The 26,872-nt window shown below is 47.5% G+C and overlaps 3 protein-coding genes across 13 annotated transcripts in view; 2 read left to right on the top strand and 1 right to left on the bottom strand.

The window, feature by feature from the left end:
- The window catches only part of SHMT1 (serine hydroxymethyltransferase 1), a 42,210-nt gene extending 40,984 nt beyond the window's left edge, over window positions 1–1,226 (top strand). For all 6 annotated transcript variants that reach the window (XM_035300167.3, XM_035300166.3, XM_035300164.3 and 3 more), the window contains one exon: window positions 159–1,226. In XM_035300167.3, the coding sequence (XP_035156058.1) occupies window positions 159–328 (170 nt within the window). In that variant the 3' untranslated portion in view covers window positions 329–1,226. The remainder of the gene's footprint in view (window positions 1–158) is intronic.
- SMCR8 (SMCR8-C9orf72 complex subunit) lies at window positions 1,043–13,093 on the bottom strand. Its single transcript, XM_002747859.7, has 2 exons — window positions 10,256–13,093; window positions 1,043–6,449 (listed from the first exon to the last, which is right to left on the bottom strand). The coding sequence occupies exons 1-2, from the start codon at window positions 12,601–12,603 to the stop codon at window positions 5,996–5,998; spliced, it is 2,802 nt and encodes a 933-aa protein (XP_002747905.4). The 5' UTR covers window positions 12,604–13,093; the 3' UTR covers window positions 1,043–5,995.
- Window positions 13,094–13,181: 88 nt separating this feature from the next.
- Window positions 13,182–26,872, top strand: part of TOP3A (DNA topoisomerase III alpha) — a 40,092-nt gene continuing 26,401 nt past the window's right edge. For 5 of the 6 annotated variants that reach the window (XR_004743253.3, XR_004743252.3, XM_078373118.1 and 2 more), the window contains exons 1-3: window positions 13,182–13,803; window positions 25,428–25,487; window positions 26,288–26,361. Coding sequence is in view for 3 of the 6 variants with exons in the window: in XM_078373118.1 (XP_078229244.1) it covers window positions 13,624–13,803; window positions 25,428–25,487; window positions 26,288–26,361 (314 nt within the window). In the remaining 3 variants the exon portion in view is untranslated. The other variant, XR_013535600.1, reaches the window with a different exon arrangement.

Here is a 26,872-nt window from a genome sequence, read left to right as displayed (position 1 = left end):
AGTAATTTCTGAGGTGAACATTGAGACCTGATGCCTTGCCGCACTCCCCAGCTGGGGGACATTCTGACAGCTGTGCCTTGGCCCCCAGCCATTGTGCCCCACTCTGGTGTGTAGTGTGGGGTGACCCCAGGGTAACTCACTTGTGTCTTGTGGCACAGGGATAGAGCTAACCCTGCAGATCCAGAGCGACATTGGTGTCAGAGCCACCCTGAAGGAGTTCAAGGAGAGACTGGCAGGGGATAAATACAAGGGGGCCGTGCAGGCTCTCCGGGAGGAGGTCGAGAGCTTCGCTTCTCTCTTCCCTCTGCCTGGCGTGCCCGACTTCTAAAGCCATTGGCCCACTCTGAACTTGCCTGTGCCACAGAAGAAGCTGTCTGCTGGAGGACCTCCGCCTTGAGAGATGGATGACCTGCTCCACAGGGGACCCATTGACTTGACTACTTGGGCCCTTTGAGGGGGTTTCTTTTGGACTTTTTTCAAGTTTTCTTCACAAATCAAAATTTGTTTAAGTCTCATTGTTAGTAACTCTGGGACAGGTAATTAAAGGATTTAAATTCGAACCTGGCCTTCTCACAGCTGGATATAATTATTCTATACAACTAAAATACTGTTTAGCCTCTTGGCCATAATCATTTAGACCATGGTGTAGGGCAAAACTATTAGAATCTAGCGTTTTACTCTCCCTGAGCTTTGCTCTACCTTGCTGCAATAGAGAAGAAATGCCCATGTCCGCAGCTTGGAAACACTGCCACTCTTACTGTCTTGTTATCCAGTGGCATGCCAAAGGAGAACTGAATTAGCCTCTGAAGCTTCTGCTATGTATTGTAAATCAGAAGTCTACGTTAGCCAAGTGTACACAAGGTGCACCCTGTACGGTAGGAAGGTTTTGCTGTCAGTAGCTAAAAAATATGGTGTACATTGTTCTCTAGTGGATTAAAAAAAAAAATGGTGTAGAAATGGTCTTCTCCTCCCTCCATCCTGGTGTGAGAATCAACCAGGCTTTCCTGCTACCAACTCCCTCCCATAATCAGGAAGCCAAATGTCACCTTCCCAAAGAAACTTTATTTTCACATAGCTGAAGTGCAAAACATAGATGACCATTTTTAATAAGCACAATCAAATTTTTAACCACAGAATGTCTACAAGAATTATAGCTTTAAAAAATACAACCAATTTTTATGTTTCAAAAATATTTGAACTCAAATAAATTAATTTCTTAAAAAGTACACTTCTCATACTATGTGTTTGGCATTGACTCTGGTTAACTCTTGTGCAACACCTACGAGATGCTATCACACATGTGTCAATCGCACTCCTGCACCAGCCACAGCAATGACTGCTGCTCATGTGGTGGTGGGGACTCACATTCACAAGACTGACAGGAACATGCAGTAATAAAATAGCTTTTTAAAAAATAACACATGAATTCATCACATAGGACTATGCTTTTCACTGCAACGTCGAAGGTGGCATTTATCTCAATCCAATCTGTGACTCCAGCTATTTAGTGACAGACAATATGGGTGAGGCACCCTGTGGTCCCACCCTGTAGGTGGCAGCCCCTGCACTCTGGGGTCTAGCCTGTTGGCATTTGCTGTATTGTAGGTGGAGCAGTTGCTGCAGAATCTGTGAGTTATGGGTGAACCGCCAGTCCCTACATTTCTGCTGCCAAAGTGATCTTCAATTTAGGGGCCTGACCCCTCTGCAGTTCGAGACAAGCTACCTCCAGGGCTGTATGCAGCCTACACTCCAGGGCGGGGCGGAATAAGCACTCCCAGGAAGCTGGGCCCCTACCAACAGATTAATCAGCTGCAGAGTGCCCCTCCCCTTCCCCACACTCCCATTCCCTCCTACCTCCTTTTCACAGCTTTAACCAAACCTAATTACATAAGGCCAGACTAGGTCAGGACTCCAAGGAAAATGGGCTCAGGAAAACTTAGTTTGCCCAGGCTTATCAGCTGAGACTGGTTTTGTTTTGCTTTCCAGCCAGAAGTAAAAACTTGAGGCCTTTTCCTTCTTGCAGAGTTAAAACTGTATCTCCAGTTTTATTATGTTCCATCACAATATTGGGGCAAAACCAGAAAGCTGGCTGGTTTGCTTCAAAGCACAAACCCAGGCACTGTCTTCTGCGCTTCACCGGGAGGTGGGAAGATAAAGGAGACTGCCCGCCATAGGGGCTTAGCTCCTCCAAAGGCCTTGCACACCTTCTGATAAACCCCCTGGCTGAGACAGTGTTACCGGCTGTGCAGACAGAGACAGGACAGCAGAACTAGATGCTGATTCAACGTGCAGCACCAGGTCTGGGCCATGGGGCATGTTCGGCACTATGGGCAGCAGTCAGCGCACGCAAGACATTCAGTGAGCAGAGGGCTGCTCTCAGCCTCCAACTGCAGCCGCCCTAGTATGTGAGATGAAATCAGTGGACCTTCCTAGGATTCTGAAATAGACTTGTCATTTGTGTGAGGTTGAAATCTACTCTACTTCGAATATAGCAACTGTTTTCAACCACTGAAGCAAAGAAGGTAAAGGCCAGATGGGGAATGAAAGGTAAGATACTGTGGTCCATTTCCACATTCAGGAGCAATGTGTGTGACTTCACCTGTTGGAGTAAATGATATATGGAAAAGCCACAATTTCTAAAATCCCAAAGCAGTGATGTTCCTAGGGAAACAGGCGTGAGGCCACAGCTCAGGCTGATGTGTTCTGTGCGATATAAAAAGATGTGGCCTGATCTCTAAAGTGGGGCTTCTGAAAATCACCAGTCCACAGCTACCTGCCTGACTAGTTTCTTAACCTAGACTGCTTCAGAAATGGGGAGTGGGATAATGGACTGGAGGAAAAGCTGACACAACTCAAGACAACCAGTTTCAGTACCTGGGCCCTCAAAGCAATAGAGTGGACTGAGGAAGTAGCAGGGACACTGATGTCATCTATTTTCTGGGAAGTGTTATTTTTAATGGTTTCATTAAAAACTTACTTTCTACTGGAAAATACCTCAAATGAAAAAAAAAAAAGTTTTTTGAGATGTAGTTTTTGCTCTTGTTGCCCAGGCTGGAGTGCAGTGGCGCGATCTCGGCTCACTGCAACCTCTGCCTCCCAAGTTCAAGCGATTCTCCGGCCCTCAGCCTCCCAAGTAACTGGGATTACAGGCACGCACCACCAGGCCTGGCTAACTCTTTTTGTATTTTTAGTAGAGACGGGGTTTCACCATGTTGGTCAGGCTGGTCTTCAACTCCTGACCTCAAGTGATCCACCTGCCTCAGCCTCCCAAAGTGCTGAGATTACAGGCGTGAGCCACTCTGCCCAGCTTCAAATGAAATTGTTGATGAGATCAGTCCCACTGTATAGGTATAGGTCTCACCACTGAAGTTTAGAGATGTGAGACTCAGAGTAGGTTTCAGTTCCCCGGAATGGAGTGGGCATAGGGAGGGGCAGGGCTTCCCAGTGTTAACTAACTGCCTCTGCCCAAGCTATGACTCAGTCCTAGAACCACTTTAAGATCCCTTTGAAAGGAAACATACTTAGCCTCAAGTAATCCTTTGAAATTGCCACATTTGGCTGAGCATGGTGGCTCACACCTGTAATCCTAGCATTTTGGGAGGCCGAGGTGAGTGGATTACCTGAGGTCAGGAGTTCAAGATCAGCCTGGCCATTATGGTGAAATCCCATCTTAAAAAAAAAAATAAGAAATTGCCACATTGAAAAGTTAGTTTTTAACTCATATATAAATCAGGGAGCTCACACACTAGTCATGAAGCCATCTTAATACTTAATGAAGAACCACCTTGAGGGAGATTGCCCTGCTTCCTACTTCTGTGGCTGTCCCTGAGACAGTCTGTTCTGTTCACACCCCAGCAACCTCTTGCCTTAGGTCTCAGGACCTTCTGAACCACCCTTGAGGGTGTGTGCCAGCAAATACACCAAGTGGACTTCACTTAGGACCTCTAGAGTGCAAAGCTGCAGCTGCTAGAAGTCCAAATGTGGCTGCAATTCAGGATCTGCCCCAAACTCATCAGCCTTTCCCAAGTTTCTTAGGTGAGAAGAGTATGAGCTGTGAATTTCTGTGATGGTGTGATAGGAATACCACAGTGGTGGTGCCAATGATCACTTACTGACCTTCCTGCTCAGAAAAAATGTTGCAGTTATGGCCTTGGAGGCATAAGTAGACAGCAGTTAGCCAGCCAGTGAGAAAACAAATCAGCATCTGGAATAGGAGGGGAAGGAGCCGTAACAGATAAGGGAGCCCACGATGAGAAGCAGGCTCCCTGCGTAGCCTGTCTCTAGTGCAAGTAACAGACGTTTCACATTTAAAGCCTGCCAAGGCATCGCTGGCAACTCTCCTGTCTGTGAACATGCACAATGGGCACAGGTTCAGAGAACTGATGAGATGTAGGCAGCACCGTCTGCCACAAAAGGTTCTCCATGGCAGCCCCAATAACAAAATCACACACCTCTGATGGGAGCAAGGACCCTGAACAGAAGCCAATGGCTGGAGCCAACAGGCCATCCCTTACATCAAGGACTTGGACTAGGAGGGAACCACTGGAGTGATGTGATGCAAGCCTTCTTTGGTCACTCTCGGCTTCCACCAGGGGTCTCTGCCTCCTTGATGAGAAGAGAAGCTGGCTGGCTCTGTGATGACCTCAAGGGTGTACTACAGGCGCCACAGATACACACCCAGGGCTGATTCAGGTCCATTTCAAAACAATTTTTGTGGAACAAATTAAAGAAGCAGTAATACCCAGAACTATCCCCACTTAGGAAATAAAATTTTCAAGGCTGCAAGAAACCCTCTGTCTAGAAACCAGTGGCCATTGCCTAAAGAGGTTCAGGACAGCAGGGGATCACTATCAGTTGGACAGTGCTGGAGGAACCAGGGGGTGTCTCCTTTGTAGTCTCAATTGTCTTCAGAAGGAGGACTCAACTGGGGATGGCCATGAGCTGTGGTGACTGAGGTGCACACAGTCTCCCAGAGGCAGAACCTGAAGAGTGCCACATGGGAGCTCATCCAGGAAATCCATGCCATCTGAGTTCTCATTGGCCAGGCCAACCACCTGCACCTGCTGACTGAACAGAACCGTACTGTCTCATGCCTACGAGACCCAGTGAGAGGTAGTGAAGTGGTTACAAAGGTTTACGTGGGTGAGAGCTGGAGTATGGCCTCTGCCATGTTCACTCGGGTCTGCAGACCTTCCCGATGAGAATACTCAGTGCTTACGTGCTCTGGCCGGCAGGAGCCACTGGGCCGCTTCACACTGGGACTACTGAATGCTCTGCTCCTTCCTGGCGACTAAGCATGGGGAGTGAGTCCCAAGGCCCGCTCATAGGCATTTCTCTCCCTGGTAAGGTGGCAAGGACAGGGGACAGGGTGCTGCTTATGCTCTGTGGCCCTGAGGCCCAGAAGGTTGCATGTTTCTCATGACTCAGACAGTGGCAGCCTTTCTCCCTCCCACTGGCTGTTCCAGGGCCTCCCCTGGGACAGTGGGCTCCAGGAGGCCAAATAAAGGGCTGCACCTGGGACTGAATGTGGTGATGGGTGTTCTGCCCTCCTGTTTTCCACCAAACTACAATAGTTACCCGGCTGCCACCCGTGCTTGTTTTGCCACTCAAGTGTCCAATGATGCTGAATACGGCCCATGTGCTCCTCCCATCAGGCTTTGGCCTTCCTGCCCTCACCCTGCCCCACCAAAGGAAGGTGGCTTCCCTTCTGCTCTGGCTGCCAGTCCTCAGAAAACAAAGCCCCCTACACATCCAGGGGCCACTCTTCACCAGGGAGCTGAATGTAGCTGTCACCATCCCTCCAGACACCTTTAGAGCGAGCCAGGCTCCACTTCTGCCCACATCCAACTTGAAAGCTACCAGGAACCATGTGGGAACCATGCTGCCAGACACCAGAAACCTAAACAGTCCAGCTCAGGTAACTGTTTGGTCATCCAACCCCCACCCCCCACACACCCTGAGTCACAGGTCTTGGTCACATTGGCTGGGACCGACCTCAGATTTTATACAAAAAGCTGGGGACATAGTCAAACCTGAGCATGGGGTGGTTGGTCCCTGGAGATTCCTGCATGTAGTGCAGCTTCAGCAGCTCAGCCAGGTACTGGACCACCCTGACATCCTCATTCACCAGACCCAGGGTCAGCTTTAGGAAGCTCGCCTGGCGGCTGGCTACCAGCTCCTCTGTCTCCTTGTCATGGGTAGGCAAGTGCAGGTGGTGGCAGAAGGTGTAGAGGAAAGCCTTGGAGCAGAGCTGGGTGAGCATGCTCTGGACATGCAGGTAGTAGGTGCTGCCTCGTTTGATCTGTGTGCGGTGGTCTGCCAGGCGGGGCACCAGGGTACCTCTGTAGAGGGGGCAGCGCAGGGTTTTGTTGTCAAGGTCCAGGATGCTCGTGTAGCGGCTGTAGCGGCTCAGGGCATGGAGGGTACCGGCACCAGCAGGTGAGGCCACTCTGAAACATACAGGCCAAGGTCAGGAGGAGAGGCAAGGGCCGGAAAAGTGGAGGCAGAAGCTTGGGGAGGTGAGGCATCCTGTCCTCAGGTCAGCACCCACCCAGCCAGCATGCACCAGCTCTTCCTGGAAGGCAAATCTGATCATCATGATCTTCAAAGGGCTCCTCACCACTCTCAGGACCAAAGTGACCGACAAAGCAAGGCCCTTTGTGGTCCAATTCCTGCTGAATGGACTCTCTTTTGGAGCCATGGCAAGCTTTCAGTGGACCTCAAAATTACAAACCTCTTTGTTCTGCCTGAAATACCCTCTCTCTCCCTCTTGTACTTAGCTCAATTTAAACCATATTCAGCCTTCCCTTATCTTCTCTGATTTCCTGCTGTGACCTTGGCCAAGTTCCTTAACCATTCTGAGTCTCACCTATGAAATGGAGATAACAGTTCCTACTATTTTTATTTATTATTTAGAGATAGGGTCTTGCTCTGTTGCCCAGGCTGGAGTGCAGTGGCATGATCATGACTCACTGCAGCCTTCACCTCCTGGGCTCAAGCAATTCTCCCACCTTGGCCTCCCAAGTAGTTGGGACTACAGGCGTATGCCACCACACTCAGATAATTTTTTGTAGAGACGGAAGCTTGCTGTGTTGCTCAGGCTGGTCTTGAACTTCTGTGCTCAAGTGATCCTCCTGCCTTGGCCTCCCAAAGATTTGGGATTTCAGGCATGAGTCACTGTATGGGCCAGTTACTACTAACACATCCCTCATGGGGTTGCTGTGGAGAAAAAATGAGTTGTGTTTACGACAGTGCTGGCCCTCAGTGGGCACTGTCATCACCATCACTACTTTCAGCCTAGCACTGACCAGTGGGGTGACTGTTGTTTGTTCACTGGCTTCTCCACTGGACAGAGAAGCTCCTGGATTCTAGAGTCCTAGGACTGCATCATCTCATGCCCCCAATGCCTGGCACATCAGAGCCAGGAAAAGCCAGTGTTCACTCAGTGAGGGAAGCAGTTCCTTAAATACCCTCCTGGAGCAGCTTCCCCAGAGCAGCAGGGACTGCCCTGTTAGGGCCTGGATATTTGGAGCTTATGTCAGACAGGTATTGTGTAAAAAGGACTGATGGTGACTTGGGACCAAGGTAATCTAGTACTTTTTCCTTCCTAGGTTTTATCTTTTTGTGTATTTAACAATCATTTACTGAGCACCTATAACATCCCAGCATTGCCCTGGAAGCTAACCCTGTAATGAAGAATGAACTGGAACTCCTGTCCTTCATGAGCTCAGTCTGATTGGGAAGAAAAGAAATGTGCACAAGTACAGCAAAGTGAAGGGAGACGTGGTCTCGTTCTCCCTGAGAGAGGCCGTAGTTGGGAAGACCTGGGGGGTTCATGGGTTTGCCTCAGAGTGGGCCCTTAGAAGCAGTGTGGGCTCTAGGGACTGAGGAGGGCATAGGAGACCATGGCAAAAGCCAGGTCACAGAAATGGGATAGCTGAGACACAAAGGCCACGCATCCTGACCATAGTGGCAGCACTGGGCTACGGACTGCATGCATCCCACAGGCGTGGAAGAACTGGGACCTACAAGTGGTTGACATCTAAGAAAGCTCACGAGGGCAGTGAGACGCTCTCCTTAACCCATGCTGTGTGGTCCCCTGTGTTCTGGGGCCTTCTTAGCTCTCTCTACTGCCTTCACTCTTACCTCCCCAAAGTGGGGCTGGCCAGAATCAAACACCTCGCAAGCTCCACATATCCAGCTCCACAGGTGCTGCTGCCACAGGACACCCAGGCCTCACCTCCCACTTTTTGCCCCTCTATCCCTGCTGGGACACCTGCTCTCAGGCCCAGCATCCCTTGAGGCAGCTCTGACACCTGCTCCAATGGTGACAACACTTCTTTTGGAAGATGCTGGCTATTGTAACTGTTCATTCACTTGTTTCCATAAAGCTCCTCCTCAGGAGGCCAGATGACATGGGAAAAGACAAGCCCCAGGCTTCCAGCCCCCAGGTATACAGCACCCCAACTGCAGCCTCACACTGCACTTCCCACGCCTGCCATGGGTGGATACCTCTTCACTGATGAGGACACAGAGGACTGGATGAGGTGGCAGTTTTTGCAAGGTCACCTAGCTAGCAAGTGGCCAAACCAGGACTCAACCCAGGGCCTCAGACACACGCTAGGCTAGCGTTTTCTCCTGCCAGAAGCGAGCTCTGCTTTTCAGTCTGGGCTTGTAACTGCTGCTTAGTAAGCAATACGATGACCCCTGGTGTTCAATTAAAATGACAGTGGGACCAGGTGTGATGGCTCACGCCTGTAATCCCAGCACTCTGGGAGGCTGAGGTGGGCGGATCATTTGAGACCTGCCTGGCCAACGTGGTGAAACCCTGTTTCTACTAAAAATACAAAAATTAGCCTGCCATGGTGGCACATACCTATAATGCCAGCTACTAGAGAGGCTGAGGCACAAAAAACACCTGAGCCTAGGAAGCAGAGGCTACAGTTGGCCAAGATGGCATCACTGCACTCCAATCTGGGCAACAGAGCAAGACTCTGTCTCAAAAAAAAAAAAAAAAAACCCACAAAACAAAAAACTCCACAAATGACAGGGGACCAGCTTGGCTGTTTAGCCATCTCTTGTCCTCACAGATGGCTGAGCTAACTACAAGCATTTCTAGGCAGAGTGAAAAAAAAATCAAGGGCCAGCAAGCCTAGTTGTCTGAAGTGAGGGTCCTGAGAGCTAGTCCATCATCTGAGGAGGGGCCTGGGTGAGGAGGGGCACTTCTGGGCTATGGTGCTCGGAGGGCAGAGCCTCTGCAGCACAACACCTCCGAGGACAGGTAGGTCACAACCAGCCAAGACATCTCTCCTTGTGAATTTTAAAGCCTGGCCTCAGGTGGGCCCCAGTCTGCCTGCCTGTGTCAGTGCCGGTTCCACCCTCCGAGTGCTTCTCAGGGCCCAGCACTGCACTGGGCTGTGCTCTTTGGACATGCACTAAATGTGGACCCTTCCGATGGCTCTCAGGTGGGCCCCGCGAGCCCTTCAGAGGCGTTCGACACGATTTGGTGACTGAATGAATAAGGTGATGGCCGGTCCAAATGCACATAGCAAGTGGTGGCAGCACCAGGACCTGACCCAGACCACCCACTGCTCCCACTAACTGCCACGGCCCACAAGTTTCATCTTATACCTTAGGGTGGCATCTACTGCTCACCTCCCCCAGGAATTCTTTGGGTGAGCTGTAGCCCATCCCATTCCACTTCTGGACCCTCAGTGGACCCTCAAGGGTACAGGGCTCCCCACGGCTGCCCACCTCACCTCACACCTCTGCAGGACAGCAGAGGCAGATGCTCCCAGTGCCCAACATCTGCATGTGCTCTGAAGGGTGAAGGAGCACTTACTGGGAGCCCCCAGAGTCATCTGTCCCTTCTGATGGGCCTTCTGCTTTTACAGATGGATGCCTCCTGCAGTCTGGCTGGCGAGGGCCATAGATAAATTCCATGTGCTAACTCACACCAACTGAATCAGACCCTCGAGAGGTGTGACTCAGGAATCCATGATTTTAAAAACTTTCCCTAATAATTCTGACGCAGCCTGAGGACAGATAGGGATTGGCAACCACCTAGGAACTCCAACCCCCTCACAGGACAGACAAGGAAATGGAAACCAGAGAGGGGAATGATTTGCCAAAAGTAACACAGTGGTAAGGACTGGGCCCCATCTAGAAGCCAGGCCTCCTGATTCTGGCTCCACCACACCAATGTGCCCCATCTGTATTTGGCCAAGGCCCTTCCCCACCACCTGGAACCAGTTACCTCTGCAAACCAATAAGTTTCCACTTCTGAAAATCCATAATGTGCAAAGGGGAGGAGGCCCAGTGTTTCACCGGCTTAGCGTAGCAGCCATAGCTGGGGACAAAGATGGCCAGTGCAGTCACCAGCTTCCTGACTATGGCCTCATCTTCCCCCAGGACCACGAGTGTCCTCCCGCTGAGCAGGGAGTAGATGGCTGGGTGGGCAAAGGGGTACTGGCGGATGAATTTTAAGGCGTTCTGGCCAACCCTCTTTTTATGCCTATCGGAAGACAGGCCGGCAGGATGAGCAGAGGGGATCCTGTCCGAGCTGGTGGAGGCGACACTGCTCACATAGCTGGTGGTGTCTGAGTAGTTGTCCAAGCTGGTCTTACTGATGTCCCGGCTAGCCAGCAGATGGCTCGGGTCCAGCTCATAAGCAGGAAACCCTTCATAACTATTGTCTTGGGAAGAAAGGTTGGCATTTTCCACTGAAAAGTCAACATGGAACTCCTGGTCCTTCTGCCTATGGCGCTGTGGGGGGATGCTCACCACTCCATCCTCGTCAGAGTGTGTATGGGCTGGAGTGGAGGGCAGCACCAGCTGACTGTCACTCTCCTTCCCAATACAGCAGGAGGAGTCTATTTGTGATACAGTGTTTTCCACGCTGCCCTCCTCTGTCTCACCCAGCTCCGGAGGGCTCATGCTTGCCTCAAAGTGGATGGCTCCCTCATTGTCTTCTGCATATGATTCTTCTTCATTAATGGCACTTGGGTAGCTGGACTTAAAGTCATCAGGGATGAGGGCCTCAGAGGGGCAGGTACTGAGGACTTCAATACTGTCCTCGCTGATGGTCCTGTGGCTGACTGCTTTGCTCCGAACCACCTGGGGGCTCAATGGTACTGTGAGGCTGGCCTGGCTGTCAGACTTAGAAAGCACAGAGGTGGATTTCTCTGTGCCCAGGACTTCAATGCTTTCACCACTACTGATACTCCCTTTCATATCCATATCCAGGTAGTCCTGGGGCTCAAAACTGCTCAACTCCGTCACCTCCACTTCCTTGTATTCCTCATCTCCAAGTTCCTGCTCCATCTTGATCAGCACAGACTCCACACTGGACTTGTAAGAACCAACACTAATTAACACTTTAGGAATTGGGCATTCTTCTAGAGACCTGGAAGGCGGCCTGTCTTGACTGGGCTTAGAGAGTAGGCTCTCTTGTTTCTCCACCATCCTGTCATCAACCTCCACAAAGTCTTCAAAGAGAAAGTTTGTTATGTGCTGTTGTTTTAGAAGTGCCCTATCAATCTGACTGGTCAGGAGGTAACACAGGTCTCCTCTGAACATGTGCTCAATGTGGCTGAGCTGAGCCAGGGTCTGGGTGAAATATTCAGTGTCACAGAGCTCCTCCAAGGTCTTCAACTTCTTGTCAAAACACTTGGACTTTGCTTTGATAAGTTTTGGGGTGTAGGCTGGTCTGCAGGTGTAAAGGTCTGTATCAGCAGACTCATCAGGGTTAGAGGTAGTGGATGCCTGGTTGGCCTGATCCTGGGTGTGCTCCATCTCACCAGGACACAAATCAGACCCCTTCAACTTCCGATGAGGGTATGAGCGGATCTGCTTCAGCAGGTCCTGATGTTCAATGATGGACTTCTCCACACTGGCCAGTTCATTGGCTTTCTCAATTGCCTGAGATGAGTAAAAGCCTTTGTCATTGGCTTTCTTCTGGATCTCCGTCTCTGTGTGCAGCACTGTCCTGGTGTAATCCAAGTCTTTCAGCTTTTTTTCAAGTTCCCCAGCAAATGCCTTCCTGTTCCCAGTCTTCAAGCACTCAGAAGCTCTGGAAAATTCGGCGGAAAGCTCCTGGAACTGCTGCATGATTTTATGCTGGTCTGCAGAGATATAAGCCATGCAAAAGGGCCTCACAAAGCCACGGGCCTCCAGGTCATATAGGGTAAGGTGGTGCACATATGCAAAGGCTCCCTCCTTGGAGTCTCCTAGCACCACCTTGGAGTCCTCCACGAAGTTCAGCTTGGGGTAGGCAGATCCAGGAGGATGGCCCACAAAGGAAGCCTGGTAATCCACAGACATGATACGCAGAGAGAAGTAATTGAGATCAAAAGTGCCAAAAACTTTGGTGTCATTGGGGATGGTCAGTAAGGGTTGGGGTCCCACCTGCTCAGAGAACTCGGAAATAAGAATGAAGTCCCTCGAGAACTTGGCCCCGGATAGTTTTGACCAGGGGTTAGCACCCTGGCTGGCGAAGGGGAAGAGCGGCACAGAGTACTCCTCAGGCAGGGTCGGCTCATTGTAAGGCTCTTCCTCATATTCTTCCTCTTTGGTGAAGGCCACTACGTCAGGGGCGCTGATCATATTTCCAGATATATGAAGAAAACATTGAGAGGAAGTGGGAAAGAATGCGATGTTAATAGACGCGCAGACGGCGGGCCTCTGGAGAAGGAAGTGAAGCCCTTGCGGCCTTCTTTGCGACTCCCCCAACCCAGGGTCCTAGGCTGCTTCTCACACACCCGAAGACGAACTCTAGCCGCCCCCTCAGTTGTAGCTCCTCCGGAGCTCTCGGAGGCCTCATGAACGCCAAGGCTGCAGACCCAACTGCCCTTCTCTTCCTCCGGCGAGCGCAGCCAGCACAAGAAACCTGCAGCGAGGTCACCTGCACTCCCTGGAACCCACAGCGACAGCAACAACCCGGTCTTTGAACCAGGCTTAAAGCGATGCTGCGGGCCGCCGCAGGGGTCAGCCAAGCGCTGCCGACCCCCACTGCCCGAGGGCAGAAACCGTCGCGGCTTATAGGACGCCACAACCCGGATCCAGCTACTGCGGCGCCGCCATCTTGGCATCACATGACTCCTGGACGCGGCGCGGCGTGACCCGGAAGCGTCTTCGTAGACTTCCGAGCAAGAGGAAAAAAAAAAAAAAAAAAAAAAAAAAAAAGTCGTGAGAAAGAGAAGGCCTTAGATGGGAGTGTCCGGCGGCTCCTCCCAAGAAAGAGTCCGACTAACCAACAACTGCCTGGAAGGAGGGGAAAGCGGGGCGTAGTGGTGTTGGGGGGGTGCTAGGGTAAACGTGCTTGGACTAGGGGCCAGGAGCGCGGGCCATTCTAGGAGTTGTAGTTCCATGTCTGCTGTGTGAGGCGCTCTTGGAGGAAGTGGCTGGAGAAGGCGGGCGGAACCTCCAGCCAAGGTACTGGGTTCGGTGTTGAGGCGGCGGCACGGAAAAGGCTCAGTGACTGAAGCTCCAAAGGCCAGCAGGCTGGTGGGACGTGACCGAAAGGAGGCTCTAGTTCCCTTACTGTGGGTGCCAGGTGGGCCTCGCCTCTGGCTTCCCCAGGATGCGCCGGCACCCGGGAAGCGGCTGCGGGCGCGAAGCCTAAGGATGATCTTTCCTGTCGCTCGCTACGCGCTCCGGTGTCTGAGACGGCCCGGAGGCCGTGCCTTTTCCCGCGCCGCCATGGAGGTGGCCCTCCGAGGGGTGCGGAAAGTCCTCTGTGTGGCCGAGAAAAACGACGCGGCCAAGGGGATTGCCGACCTGCTGTCCAACGGTCGCATGAGGCGGGTAAGAAACCGCGTTCCGGTTAGCTGCGTGCCTTAATGAAGGCCCACGGAGCGGGACAGCGTGGTGGGCGCCGGGAATCGAGATAAAGGCGGTTATCTCCCATTTCTCAGGCCTTACCGCCCCTCGTCTGGACTATTGCAGTGGCCTCCTGTCTGCTCTGGGACTGGAGTGCATTTTAAAACGTAGTTGAGGTATTTCGCTCAGTTGCTTGGAAAACTTTTGTTTTCTTTGCCCACAACAGGTTCCCAAACTTGTCGTAATCTCGGAACCGCCGCGGGCACTTGTTGCCCTTTGGATTTGGGGTGAGGCTGGGGAAGTCTGTATTTTAGTATTTTTCCCTCGAGATTCAGAAATTCAGTTGGGAACTACTGACCAGATTCCCTTAACTTGGCGTTGAAGCCCTGCCCGATCATTCCCCAGCCAACCTAGCCCTCCCCATCCTGTGCCACATCCGCTGCTTCCTACAGCCTTTGTGACTTTCCAACATCGCAGTGCATACTGACAGCAACACGCTAAGGTTTGGGGGTTAGAGATGAAGTCAGCCTTGTTCCTACCCGAATGCACTGATTCTGAATAAGTGATAAGAATGCGTTCTACCCACACGGGAGGCACAAATACAAAGGAGGATAAGAAAAAGTTTCATAAAGGAGGTGACACGGAGACATAAAGAGCTGTCCAGGAAAATATCTCAGATGACAAAAGTAGACCCCGAAATGGTTTTCTGGAGAAGTTTTCTAAGCGTGTGGGTGGAAGCTCCTTCTTTACAGTTCCTAGGGTCTTAAGACTTGTTTCCAGTTGACTGAGAGCTTTGCCTCTTCCGGTAGTAGAAGTCCTGCTGACCAGCCCCAAGGTTTGTCTACTTACTTCTAGGGCTCTGGGCTTCTTGAAAAATGGTCCTTCTACACCTAACTAACTTGTTATCCTTAAAGGTTCTGCTGAATTTATTCTCGATTTCTCTTTTTTTTTTTTTTTTGGAGACAGAGTCTTGCTCTATCAACAAGCTGAAGTGCAGTGGCGCGATCTCGGCTCACTGCAACCTCCGCCTCCTGGGTTCAAGCAATTCTCCTGCCTCAGCCTCCCAATTAAGTAGCTGGGACTACAGGTGCACACTGCCATGGCCACCTAATTTTTTTTTTTTTTTTTTTTTTTTTTTTTTTTTTTGAGATGGAGTTTCGCTCTTGTTACCCAGGCTGGAGTGCAATGGCGCGATCTCGGCTCACTGCAACCTCCGCCTCCTGGGTTCAGGCAATTCTCCTGCCTCAGCCTCCCGAGTAGCCGGGATTACAGGCACCCACCACCGTGTCCTGCGAATTTTTTGAATTTTTCGTAGAGAGGGGTTTCACCATGTTGGTCAGGCTGGTCTTGAACTCCTGACCTCGTAATCTGCCCACTTCAGCTTCCCAAAGTTTTGAAATTACAGTCGTGGGCCACTGTACTCAACCTCTTCATTCTTTTTTATGGCTGAATAGTATTCTATCGTATGAATAGATCACATTTCATTTTACTATCCATTAGTTGATAGACATTTGGGTTGTTTTCATGTTTTGGCTGTTGTGAATAGAACTTCTATAGACATTCATATACAAGGTTTTGTTTGAATGTGGGTTGTTTTTGTTATTGTGGGGTTTTTCTGTTTTGTTTTTGTTTTTGTTTTTTGATGGAGTCTGGCTCTGTCACCCAGGCTAGAATGCAGTGGCGCAATCTCTACTCAGTGCAATGTCCCCTTCCTGGGCTCAAGCGATTCTCCTGCCTCAGCCTCCCAAGTAGCTGGAATCACAGGCAAGCACCTCCTTGTATTTTTAGTAGAGACTGGGTTTCATTATGTTAGGCTGGTCTCGAATGCCTGACCTCAAGTGATCCACCTGCCTCAGCCTTCCAAAGTATGTTTGAATGTGTTTTGAATTCTTTTGGGTATATTTCTAGGAGAATTGGTATAACAATGGTAACTCTGTGTTTAACTTTTTGGGGAACCACCAAACTTTTCCAGAGTGGCCAAAGCATTTTGCATTTCCAATGATGATGTCTAATTTCTTCATATCCTCAACGACACTTGTTTTTTTTTTAAATTCTATTTAATTATCATCCTAATGGGTGTGGAGTGGTATCTCATCAGGTTTTGATTTGCATTTTTCTAATGACTAATAACATTGAGTATCTTTTCATGTGCTTGTTGGCCATTTCTTATTTTCTTTGGAGCAATGTTGGTTATACTTTTGGTATCATAACCAAGAAATGATTGCTAAATTCAAGGTTAGAAAGATTTCCCTATATGTTTTTATCTAAGAGTTTTAGTTTTAACTCTTCCATGCAGGGCTTTGATACGTTTGAGTTAATTTTTCTTTTTTTTTTTTTTTTGAGACAGAGTTTCGCTCTTGTTACCCAGGCTGGAGTGCAATGGCACGATCTCGGCTCACCGCAACCTCCGCCTCCTGGGTTCAGGCAATTCTCCTGCCTCAGCCTCCTGAGTAGCTGGGATTACAGGCACACGCCACCATGCCCAGCTAATTTTTTTGTATTTTTAGTAGAGACGGGGTTTCACCATGTTGACCAGGATGGTCTCGATCTCTTGACCTCGTGATCCACCCGCCTCAGCCTCCCAAAGTGCTGGGATTACAGGTGTGAGCCACCGTGCCTGGCTGAGTTAATTTTTCTATTTGATGTAAGGTAAGGGTCCAACTTCATTTTACATGTGGATATCCAGTTGTCCCGGCAGCATTTTTTGAAGAGACTATCCTTTGGATGCCCATTGGATGGACTTGGCACCTTCATCAAAAATCAGTTGACCATAGCTGGGCACAGTGGCACATACCTGTAGTTTCAGCCACTTGGGAGGCAAGAAGATTGGTTGAGCCAAAGAGTTCAAGGCTGTAGTACTCTGTGGTTGTACCTATCAATAGCCACTGCGCTCCAGCCTGGGCAACAGAGCAAGACCCTCTCTCAAAGAAAAAATATATATATATCAATGGACCATAGCTGTTTGGATTTATTTTTAGAGTCAGTTTTATTCTGTCATCTATATGTCTATTCTTATGCCAATACCATGTTGTTTTGATTGCTGTAGAGCTACAGTAAGATTTGAAATTGGGATGTGGGAGTCTTCCAGTTTTGTTCTGTTGTTGTTGTTGTTGTTATGGTCTCACTCTGTCACCCAGGCTGGATGCAGTGGTGTGATCGTGGCTCACTCAGCCTTGACCTTCCACCTCAGGCTTCCAAGTAGCTGGAACCAAAGACATGTGCCACCATGCCCAGCTAATTCTTACATGTTTTGTAGAGATGGGGTTTCATCATGTTGCCCAGGCTGATCTCAGATTCCTGGGCTCAAGTGATCTGCTCACCTCAACCTCCCAAAATACTGGGATTATAGGCATGAGCCACTTCTCCTGGCCTCAACTTTGTTCTTATTAGAAATCATTTTGGCCATTTGGTGCTCCTTTCAATCTCATGTGAATTTTAGGATCCGCTTTTCCGTTTTTGCAAAAAAGGCCTTTGAGATTTTGATAAGGATCGCATTGAACCTGCAGATTGTTTGGGAGTAGTATTGCCATTTTAGGAATATTGTCTTTTTTTTTTTTTTTTTTTTTAATAATAGATATTGCCCCTTTTGAAGTTGGGCTACCATATAGGCAGTGGGCCCAGAATAGCAACAAAACCTTTTTCTTTTTTTGAGATGGAGTCTCACTCTGTTGCCCAGGCTCGAGTGCAGTGGCACAATCTTGGCTCACTGCAACCACTGCTTCCTGTATTCAAGCGATTGTCCTGCCTTGGCCTCCTGAGTAGCTGGGACTACAGGCACCCGCTACCATGTCTGACTAATTTTTGTATTTTTAGTAAAGACAGAGTTTCACCATGTTGGCCAGGATGGTCTTGACCTCCTGACCTCAGGTGATCCAACCACCTCGGCCTCCCAAAGTGCTGGGATTAACAAGTGTAAGCTGCTGCGCCCAGCCAACAATATTAAGTCTTCTAATTCATGAACATGGGTTGTCTTTCCATTTAATTTCCATTTAATTAGTTTTGTAATTTCTTTCGGCAGAGTATCATAGGTTTTGGTGTACAAGTCTTACAAACTTGGTAAAATGTATTTCTAAGTGTTTTATTCTTTTGGGTGTTATTGTAATTTAATTTCCTTTTCAGATTGTTCATTGCTAGTATGTAGAAATATTACTGATTTTTTGCTTTGCTAAGCAAAAAAAAATTGTTTATTAGCACTAACAGTTTTTTATAAGATTATGTTCTGGCCAGGCACTGTGGTTCATGCCTTTAATTTCAGTACTTTGGGAGGCCTAGATGGGTGGATCACTTGAGGACAGGAGTTCGAGACCAGCCTGGCCAACATAGTGAAGCCCTGTCTCTACTAAAATACGAAAATTAGCCAGTCATGATGGCTTATGCCTGTAATCCAAGCTGCTCCAGAGGTTGAGACCCAGGAGGTGGAGGTTGCAGTGAGCTGAGACTGCACTACTGCACTCCAGCCTGGGTAACAGAGCAAGGCTTTGTCTCAGGAAAAGAAAAAAACAAAAAGCTGGCCAAATATGGTGGTTTATGCCTGTAATCCCAGCACTTTGGGAGGCCAAAGTGGGCAGAATCACTTTAGATTAGGAGTTAGAGCTTGCCCGGCCAACATGGTGAAACCCCTTCTCTACTAAAAATACAAAAATTGGCTGTGTATGGTGGCACATGCCTGTATTCCCTACTACTCAGAAGGCTGAGGCAGGAGAATCATCTGAACCTGGGAGGTGGAGATTGTGCCACTTCACTCCAGCCTGGGTGACAGAGCGAGATCTCAAAAAAAAGAAAAAATATCATGATCTATGAATAGAGATAGTTTTACTTGTTTCTTTCCAACTTGAATATTTTTTATTTCTTTTTCTTGATTATTTATTCTGGCCAGAACTTCTACTACAGTGTTGAATAGCAAGGGCAAAAACAGGTATTCCTGTGTTGTTTCTGATCTTAAAGAAAAAGCTTTCAGTCTTTAATCCTCAAGTATGATTTTAGGTATGGGTTTTTAGTAAATGTCCTTTATCACATCAAATAAGTTCCTTTTTATTCCTAGTTTGTTGTGTTTTTATCATGAAGCGTTTTTAATTTTGGTCAAACAATTTTTCTGCATCAATTGAGATGAGCTATGTAGGTTTCTCAAGTTAGGGCATAATGGGGTCATTTGTGTGTGTCTGTGTGTGTGTGTGTGTGTGGCTTTTGGTTTTGTTTTTGTTTCTTTGACATGGAGTCTTGCCCTGTCACCCAGGCTGAAGTGCAATGGCACGATCTTGGCTCACTGCAACCTCTGCCTCCCAGGTTCAAGCAATTCTCCTGGCCCAGCCTCCTGAGTAGCTGGGATTACAGACATGCACCGCCACACGTGGCTAATTTTTTGTATTTTTAGTAGAGATGGGGTTTCGCCATGTTGACCAGGCTGGTCTCAAACCCCTGACCTCAACTGGTCTCAAACCCGCCTCAGCCTCCTTGTAATCCTGGGATTACAGGTGTGAGCCACGCCTGGCTCATATTTGTATTTCATAAAGTCAGTCTGGCAGTAGAGGATTTGAAGTGTGAAAGGCTAGAGATGTAGCTCTCCATGTGAGAGGTCAGGACCTTAAACTCTAAGTAGGTTTGAGTAGGAGCAGAGGGATTGGAGAGGAAGGCACTGATAGAAGCAATCAGAGTTTAAAAGGTAAAAGCTCATTATGGTTTTGCAATTTGGGTTCTTATTCCTGGAATATTGTGGGTTTTTTGGAGATAGAGTTTTACTTTTTCACCCAGGCTGGAGTGTAGTGAACCAGTCTCAGCTTACTGCAGCCTCTGTCTCCCAGACTCAAGCCATTCTCATGCCTCAGCTTCCTGAGTAGCTGGAGTTATAAGCACATGCCACCACATTCAGCTAATTTTTGTATTTTTAGTAAAGATGGGGTTTCACCAAGTTGGTCAGGCTGGTCTAGATCTCCTGACCTCAGGTGATCCTTCTGCCTTGGCCTTCCGAAGTGCTGGGATTACAGGTGTGAACCACCACTCCCAGCTTATTTTATTTTTGAGACAAGGTCTTGCTCTGTCACACAGACTGGAGTGCGGTGGCATGATTTCAGCTCACTGTAACCTCCATCTCCCAGGGCTCAAGCGGTCCTCCTATCTCAGCCTCCTGAGTAGCTGGGACTACAGGTAAATGTCACCACACCAGGCTTTTTTTTTTTTTTTTTTTTTTTTGGTAGAAACAGGGTTTCACCCTTGTACAGATTGGTCTGGAACTCCTAGTCTCAAGCGAACCACCCCAGGCATGTATATATCATTTATTTGTCCCTGAAACAGTCTACTCTATAGAAATCACATGGTAAATATGTGTTGAATGACACAATCCTGCCTCTTTTTTTTTTTAAATGGAGTTTTGTTCTTGTCGCCCAGTCTGGAGTGCAGTGGCACAATCTCAGCTCACTGCAACCTCCGCATCCTGGGTTCAAGTGATTCTCCTGCCTCAGCCTCCCAAGTAGCTGGGATTACAGGTACCCGCTACCATACCCAGCTAATTTTTTTGCATTTTTAGTTGAGACAGGGTTTCACCATGTTGGCCAGGCTGGTCTTGAACTCCTGATCTCAGATGAGCCACCATGCCCTGCCTTTAAGGGACTTAAGTTCTGATAGAGGAGTTAAGACTTAGAGACACACACAAATCAGAATCAAGTGATGGTCCTTCCACTTTGTGACAGTGAAACATTGGAAATAACAAGTATCTAGTAATGGAATGGTAAAGTAAATTATACTTCCTTATGCCTTATGATAAATTATTAAAGATCTAATATATAGAGAGGCTGGGCACAATGGCTTATTCCTGTAGTCCCAGCACTTTTGGAGGCCAAAGCAGGAGGATCACTTAAGACCAGCCTGGGCAACATAGTGAGACTCCTTCTCTAGAAAAGGAGACCAGCCTGGGCAACATAGTGAGACTCCTTCTCTAGAAAAAAATATAAAAGTCAGCCAGGCGGCCAGGTGCTCATGACTATAATCCTAGTACTTTGAGAGGACGAGGCGGGTGGATCTCTTGAGATCGGGAGTTTGAAACCAGCCTAGCCAACATGGTGAAACCCCATTTCCACCAAAAAAAAATACAGAATAGCCAGGCGTGGTGAGGGGCATCTGTAATCCCAGCTACTTGGGAGGCTGAGGCAGGAGAATTGCTTGAACCCCGTGGGCAGAGGTTGTAGTGAGCCAGGATCACACCACTGCACTTTAGCCTAGGGAACAAGAGCAAAACTCTGTCTCAAAAAAGAAAGAGAGAGAGAGAGAGAGAGAGAGAGAGAGAGAGAGAGAGAGAGAGAGAGAGAGATCGGGATAAACATTTTATTTATTTATTTATTTATGGTTGTGGTGGTTTTTGAGACAAAGTCTCACTCTGTTGCCCAGGCTGGAGTGCAGTGGCTTAATCTTGGCTCACTGTAACCTCCGCCTCCTGGGTTCAAGTGATTCTCCTGCCTCAGACTCCCGAGTAGCTGGGACTACAGACATACACCATCATGCCTGGCTAATTTTTGTATTTTTAGTAGAGACGGGGTTTCATTCTGTTGGCCAGGCTGGTCTAGAACTCCTGACCTCCTGATCTGCCCACCTTGGCCTCCCAAAGTTCTGGGATTGCAGGTGTGAGCCACTGCGCCCAGCCTATTTATTTTTTTGAGACAATGTCTCGCTCTATCGCCCAGGCAGGAGTGCAATGGAGCGATCTTGGCTCACTGCAGCCTCTGTCTCCTGAATTCAAGCGATCCTCCTGCTTCAGCATCCTGAGTAGCTGCGATGTGCCACCACACCTGGCTAATTTTTTATATTTGTGGTAGAGGCGGGGTTTCACTGTTAGCCAGGATGGTCTAGATCTCTGGACCTTGTGATACACCAAACTCAGTCTCCCAAAGTGCTTGGATTTCAGGTGTGAGCCGCTGCACCCAGCCTTATGTATGTATGTATGTATATATGTATGTATGTATGTATTTTATGTATATATTTATTGCATTTTAGGTTTGGGGGTACATGTGAAGAACATGCAAGATAGTTCATAGGTACCTACATGACAATGTGGTTTGCTGTCTTCCTCCCCATCACCTATATCTGACATTTCTCCCCATGTTATCCCTCCCTAACTCCCCACCCCCTGCTGTCCCTACCCTTGTTCCCCCAACACAGACCCCAGTGCATGATGCTCCCCTCCCTGTGTCCACATGTTATCATTGTTCAACACCCACCTATGAGTGAGAACATGCGGTGTTTGATTTTCCGTTTTTGTGTCAGTTTGCTGAGAATGATGGTTTCCAGGTTCATCCATGTCCCTACAAAGGACACGAACTCATCGATTTTTATGGCTGCATAGTATTCCATGGTGTATATGTGCCACATTTTCCCTATCTAGTCTATCATCAGTGGGCATTTGGGTTGGTTCCAAGTCTTTAATATTGTAAACAGTGCTGCAGTGAACATTCTTGTGCATGTGTTTTTATAATAGAATGATTTATAATCCTTTGGATATGTACCCAGTAATGGGATTGCTGGGTCAAATGGAATTTCTATTTCTAGGTCCTTGAGGAATCGCCACACTGTCTTCCACAATGGTTGAACTAATTTACACTCCCACCAACAGTATAAAAGTGCTCCTATTTCTCCACATCCTCTCCAGCGTCTCGTCTCCAGAATTTTTAATGATCGCCATTCTAACTGTCATGAGATGATATCTCAATGTAGTTTTGATTTGCATCTCTCTAATGACCTGTGATGATGAGCATTTTTTCATGTTTGTTGGACTCATATATGTCTTCTTTTGTAAAGTGTCTGTTCATATCCTTCACCCAGTTTTGAATGGGCTTGTTTGTTTTTCTTCTTGTAAATCTGTTTTAGTTCTTTGTAGATTCTGGATATTAGCCCTTTGTCAGATGGGTAGATTGCAAAAACTTTTTTCCATTCTGTGTTGTACACATTCAGAGAAACTTCTCTAGTAACAAACTATGTAAATGATCCCTGAAAGTATAGTCTTTATTTATTTTTAATTTTTTTTTGTCTCCCCTATGGGGCCCAATGCAGGGAAAAGGAATGGGAGGGATGGAAGTGGTCATTTCAGGCAAAGCCCTTATTAGACATGAGAAACCCAAATGGCAGATGAAATACCCAATTACCCAGAACCCTCCGGGAGGAATCCATTTTATGTCAGAGAATTTTTCAGTTTTCAGTGAATTTTTTTGGGGGTGGGGGGGACTGAGTCTTGCTCTATTGCCCAGGCTGGAGTGCAGTGGCACAATCTTGGCTCACTGCAGCCTCTGCCTCCCAGGTTCAAGCAATTCTCATGCCTCAGCCTCCCAAGTAGCTGGGATTACAGGTGCCCACAACCATTCCTGGCTAATTTTTGTATTTTTATAAGAAATAGGGTTTCACCATGTTGGCCAGGCAGATCCCAAACTTCTGACCTCAGGTGCCTCAGCCTCCCAAAGTGCTGGGATTTATTTTATTTTTTGAGATGGAGTCTCACCGAGGCTAGTGTGCAGTGGCACGATTATGGCTCACTGCAGCCTCAACCTCCACAGTTTCATGCCTCCATAGTAGTTGGGATCACAGGCACGTGCCACCACACCCAGCTATTTTTTTTTTTTTCCTTGAGATAGGTTTTGCCATATTACCCAGGCTGGTTTTGATCTTCTGGGCTCAAGTGATTCACTCGACTTGGTCTCCCAAAGTGTTCAGATTACAGGTGTGAACCACTGCGTCTAGCCAGGAAAAACATTTTAAGTTGTCAAGACTGTCTATTAGTAGAACAGGCTGTCTTGGGAGAGCCCTGGACCTAAGGTCTCAGACAAGTTATTAGACAAGTATCCGGAGAGGGTTGGACCATTGGGAACATACTGTGTTCTCAAGAGTCACTTAGGGCTGGACTGGAAGAGGTTGGATTAGCAGGAATCAGCCTTGTTGCAGCCACAGAACTTCCATCATGTTACTTATCAGAGTTCTTATCAGAATCTGAGAAGGCTACAGTGCTTTCTTAAAAAGAATTCAGAAACCATTAGATTAGATGATTTTTCTATTCTCTATTACTGGAAAAGCTTAACTAGCAAATGGAATTTGTAGAGGGGATTTTCTTTTGTTGGAACAAGGTGAACTCTTATTGACAGATAACAAAAATGATTTCTTAAGAATTGCCATTATGACCGAGTGTGGTGGCTCATTCCTGTAATCCCAGCACTTTGGGAGGTCAAGGTGGGCACATCACGAGGTCAAGAGCTTGGGACCAACCTGGCTAACATAATGAAACCCCATCTCTACTAAAAATATTTTTAAAAATTAGTCAGGCATGGTGCCGGACACCTGTAATCCTAACTACTTGAGAGGCCAAGGCAGGAGAATTGCTTGAACTTAGGAGGCTGAGGTTGCAGTGAGCCAAGATCATGCCACTGCACTCTAGCCTGGACAACAGTGTGAGACTCCATCTCAAAAAAAAATTTTCGTATGACCGCCTGGGCATGGTGGCTCACACCTATAGTCCCAGCACTTTGGGAGGCCTAGGCAGGCAGGTCACTTGAGGTCAGAAGTTTGAGACCAGCCTGGCCAACATGGCAAAACCACATCTCTACAAAAAAATACAAAAATTAGGGCCAGGCATGGTGGCTCATGCCTGTATCCCAGCACTTTGGTAGGCCGAGGCAGGTGGATCACAAGGTTGGGAGGTTGAGACCATCCTGGCCAACATGGTGAAACCCTGTCTCTACTAAAAAATGTAAAAACTTAGTCAGGTGTGGTGGTGCGCACCTGTAGTTCCAACCATTCAGTAGATGGCTGAGGCAGGAGAATCACTTGAACCCAGGAGGCAGATGTTGCAGTGAGCCAAGATCGTGCCACTGCACTCCAGCTTGGTTGACAGAGCAAGACTCTGTCAAAAAAAAACATTAGCTGGGCACAGTGACAGGCACCTGTGATTCCAGCTACTCGGGAGGCTGAGGCAGGAGAATCACTTGAACCCTGGAGATGGAGGTTGTGGTGCACCAGGATCGCATCATTACACTCCAGCCTGGGTGACAGAGTGAGACTGTCTCAAAAAAAAAAAAAGAGAGAGAGAATTGCCATTATGCCTCAACGAAGACCTCATTCAGTGTTACACATATGAAAATTGTTTTTTTGTGGCTAAGGGAGAATCTTCCAGTACTCATCCTTCTTGGCTCTTCAGTGTTTCCCCAGTTCCTACTCAGCCCTTCTCTTGTCTTCCATTTAGTGTTGATATAGAACTCACATGCTTTTAATTCCTTGGTGGGAAAAGGTGGGATCTACTCAGAGAGAGTCTTGTTCGTTCATAATCATGGCTGAAAAAGTGCTTTGTAGACTGGATTCCAGTTCTTATATTTTTATTTTTGCAAAAATGGGGTCTCACTATGTTGCCCAGGGTGGTCTTGAACTTTTAGCCTCAAAGGATCCTCGCCTCAGTCTCCCAAAGTGCTGAGACTACAGGCGTGAGCTACCTTGTCAAACTGCCTAGTTTTTATCTATAGGAAAGAGTATCACAGTTTTAATATCCCTACTTTCTGGAGTTTTGCTTGATCTTTATACTGAGGAATCCATTGTTTTAAATAATTTATATTTTAAGTAATTTATATTTTTTACTTATTTTTGTTTTATAGAGAGAAGGACTTTCAAAATTCAACAAGATCTATGAATTTGATTATCACCTATACGGCCAGGTAGGTGCTAAAATATTTCTATTATAAGCAAGAGAAAGTAGCATAGTCATATATAATATGTCACTGTCTTTTTTTTTTTTTTTTTGAGACGGAGTTTCACTCTTGTTACCCAGGCTGGAGTGCAATGGCGCGATCTTGGCTCACCACAACCTCCGCCTCCTGGGTTCAAGCAATTCTCCTGCCTCAGCCTCCCGAGTAGCTGGGACTACAGGCGTGCGCCACCATGCCCAGCTATTTTTTGTATTTTTAGTAGAGACGGGGTTTCACCATGTTGACCAGGATGGTCTCAATCTGTTGACCTCGTGATCCACCCACCTCAGCCTCCCAAAGTGCTGGGATTACAGGTGTGAGCCACCGCGCCCAGCCGTCACTGTTTTAAGAATAACAATTGTTAACTTAAAGGTAACAATTAGTTATAGGTTATTGGTTATAAGTGATACTAACTAACCAATTAGTTATTGGTTATAGGTGATCACTTTATAATTTATGAGTAAGTCTCTTTTTAATAAAATATGGTCTCATCTCAGCTCTTTATTACCAAAAAAAAGCTAATATACAGTAGTTTGAGGAAAATTTAAGTGATACAAAGGGTATCATGGTACTAGATAGAATTAGAATGATGATTGTATTCCTATGGCTTTTGGCTTTGAAGAGCTATATTTATGTTTGTTTCTTCCCAATGTTTGTTTGTTTGTTTGTTTTAAATGTCTTTAATAGAAGTTCCTCCCTCTCATTTGAATGATTTGGCAAAATATAAATGTAAAAAGACTAACTGAATTTTGAATTTTGTCATTATTCAGAACGTTACCATGGTAATGACTTCAGTTTCTGGACATTTACTGGCTCATGATTTCCAGATGCAGTTTCGAAAATGGTCAGTACAATTCTCAAGGGAAGGACTTTCAGATTATAGTAAGTTGTGAAATTGCACAGGAATTTTGAGGCATGTTGATCTTACTGGGTAATTTTTGTGGGGGGCGGGGCAGAGTCTTGCTCTGTTGCCCAGACTACAGGCTAGAGTGCAGTGGCCCAATCTCGTCTCACTGCAGCCTCTGCCTCCTGGGTAAAAGTGAGTCTTGTGCTTCAGTTTCCCAAGTAACTGGTACCACAGCCATGTGCCACCACACCCAGCTAATTTTTTCTATTGTAGCAGAGATGGAGTTTCACTATGTTGCCTAGGCTGGTCTCAAACCCTGCCTTGGCCTCCCAAACTGCTAGGATTACAGATGTGAGCCAATGTGCCTTGGTAATTTATAATACTAAGATGACCTAGGATTATCTGATCCATTGTGAATTTTTATTAAATCTTTAAGCAGTTACTTTTGGTGTTTCCTCAAAATTACCAGACCTTTTTCATGCAGCTGTTGGATTGCATTTACCTGTGA

This window comes from Callithrix jacchus, chromosome 5, assembly GCF_049354715.1.
Source record: "Callithrix jacchus isolate 240 chromosome 5, calJac240_pri, whole genome shotgun sequence".
NCBI classification, from domain to species: Eukaryota; Metazoa; Chordata; class Mammalia; order Primates; family Cebidae; genus Callithrix; species Callithrix jacchus.
The sequence above is the reverse complement of the archived record's forward strand: the minus strand, read 5'-3'. Positions and strand labels throughout refer to the sequence as shown.

Bases quoted from the DNA above. Each gene is read 5' to 3' on its own strand.
- SMCR8 (XM_002747859.7), bottom strand. From the start codon at position 12,603: ATGATCAGCGCCCCTGACGTAGTGGCCTTCACCAAAGAGGAAGAATAT. The intron at 6,450-10,255 runs GTAACTGGTTCC...TGTATGTTTCAG, and splicing joins AAACTTATTGGTTTGCAGAG to AGTGGCCTCACCTGCTGGTG.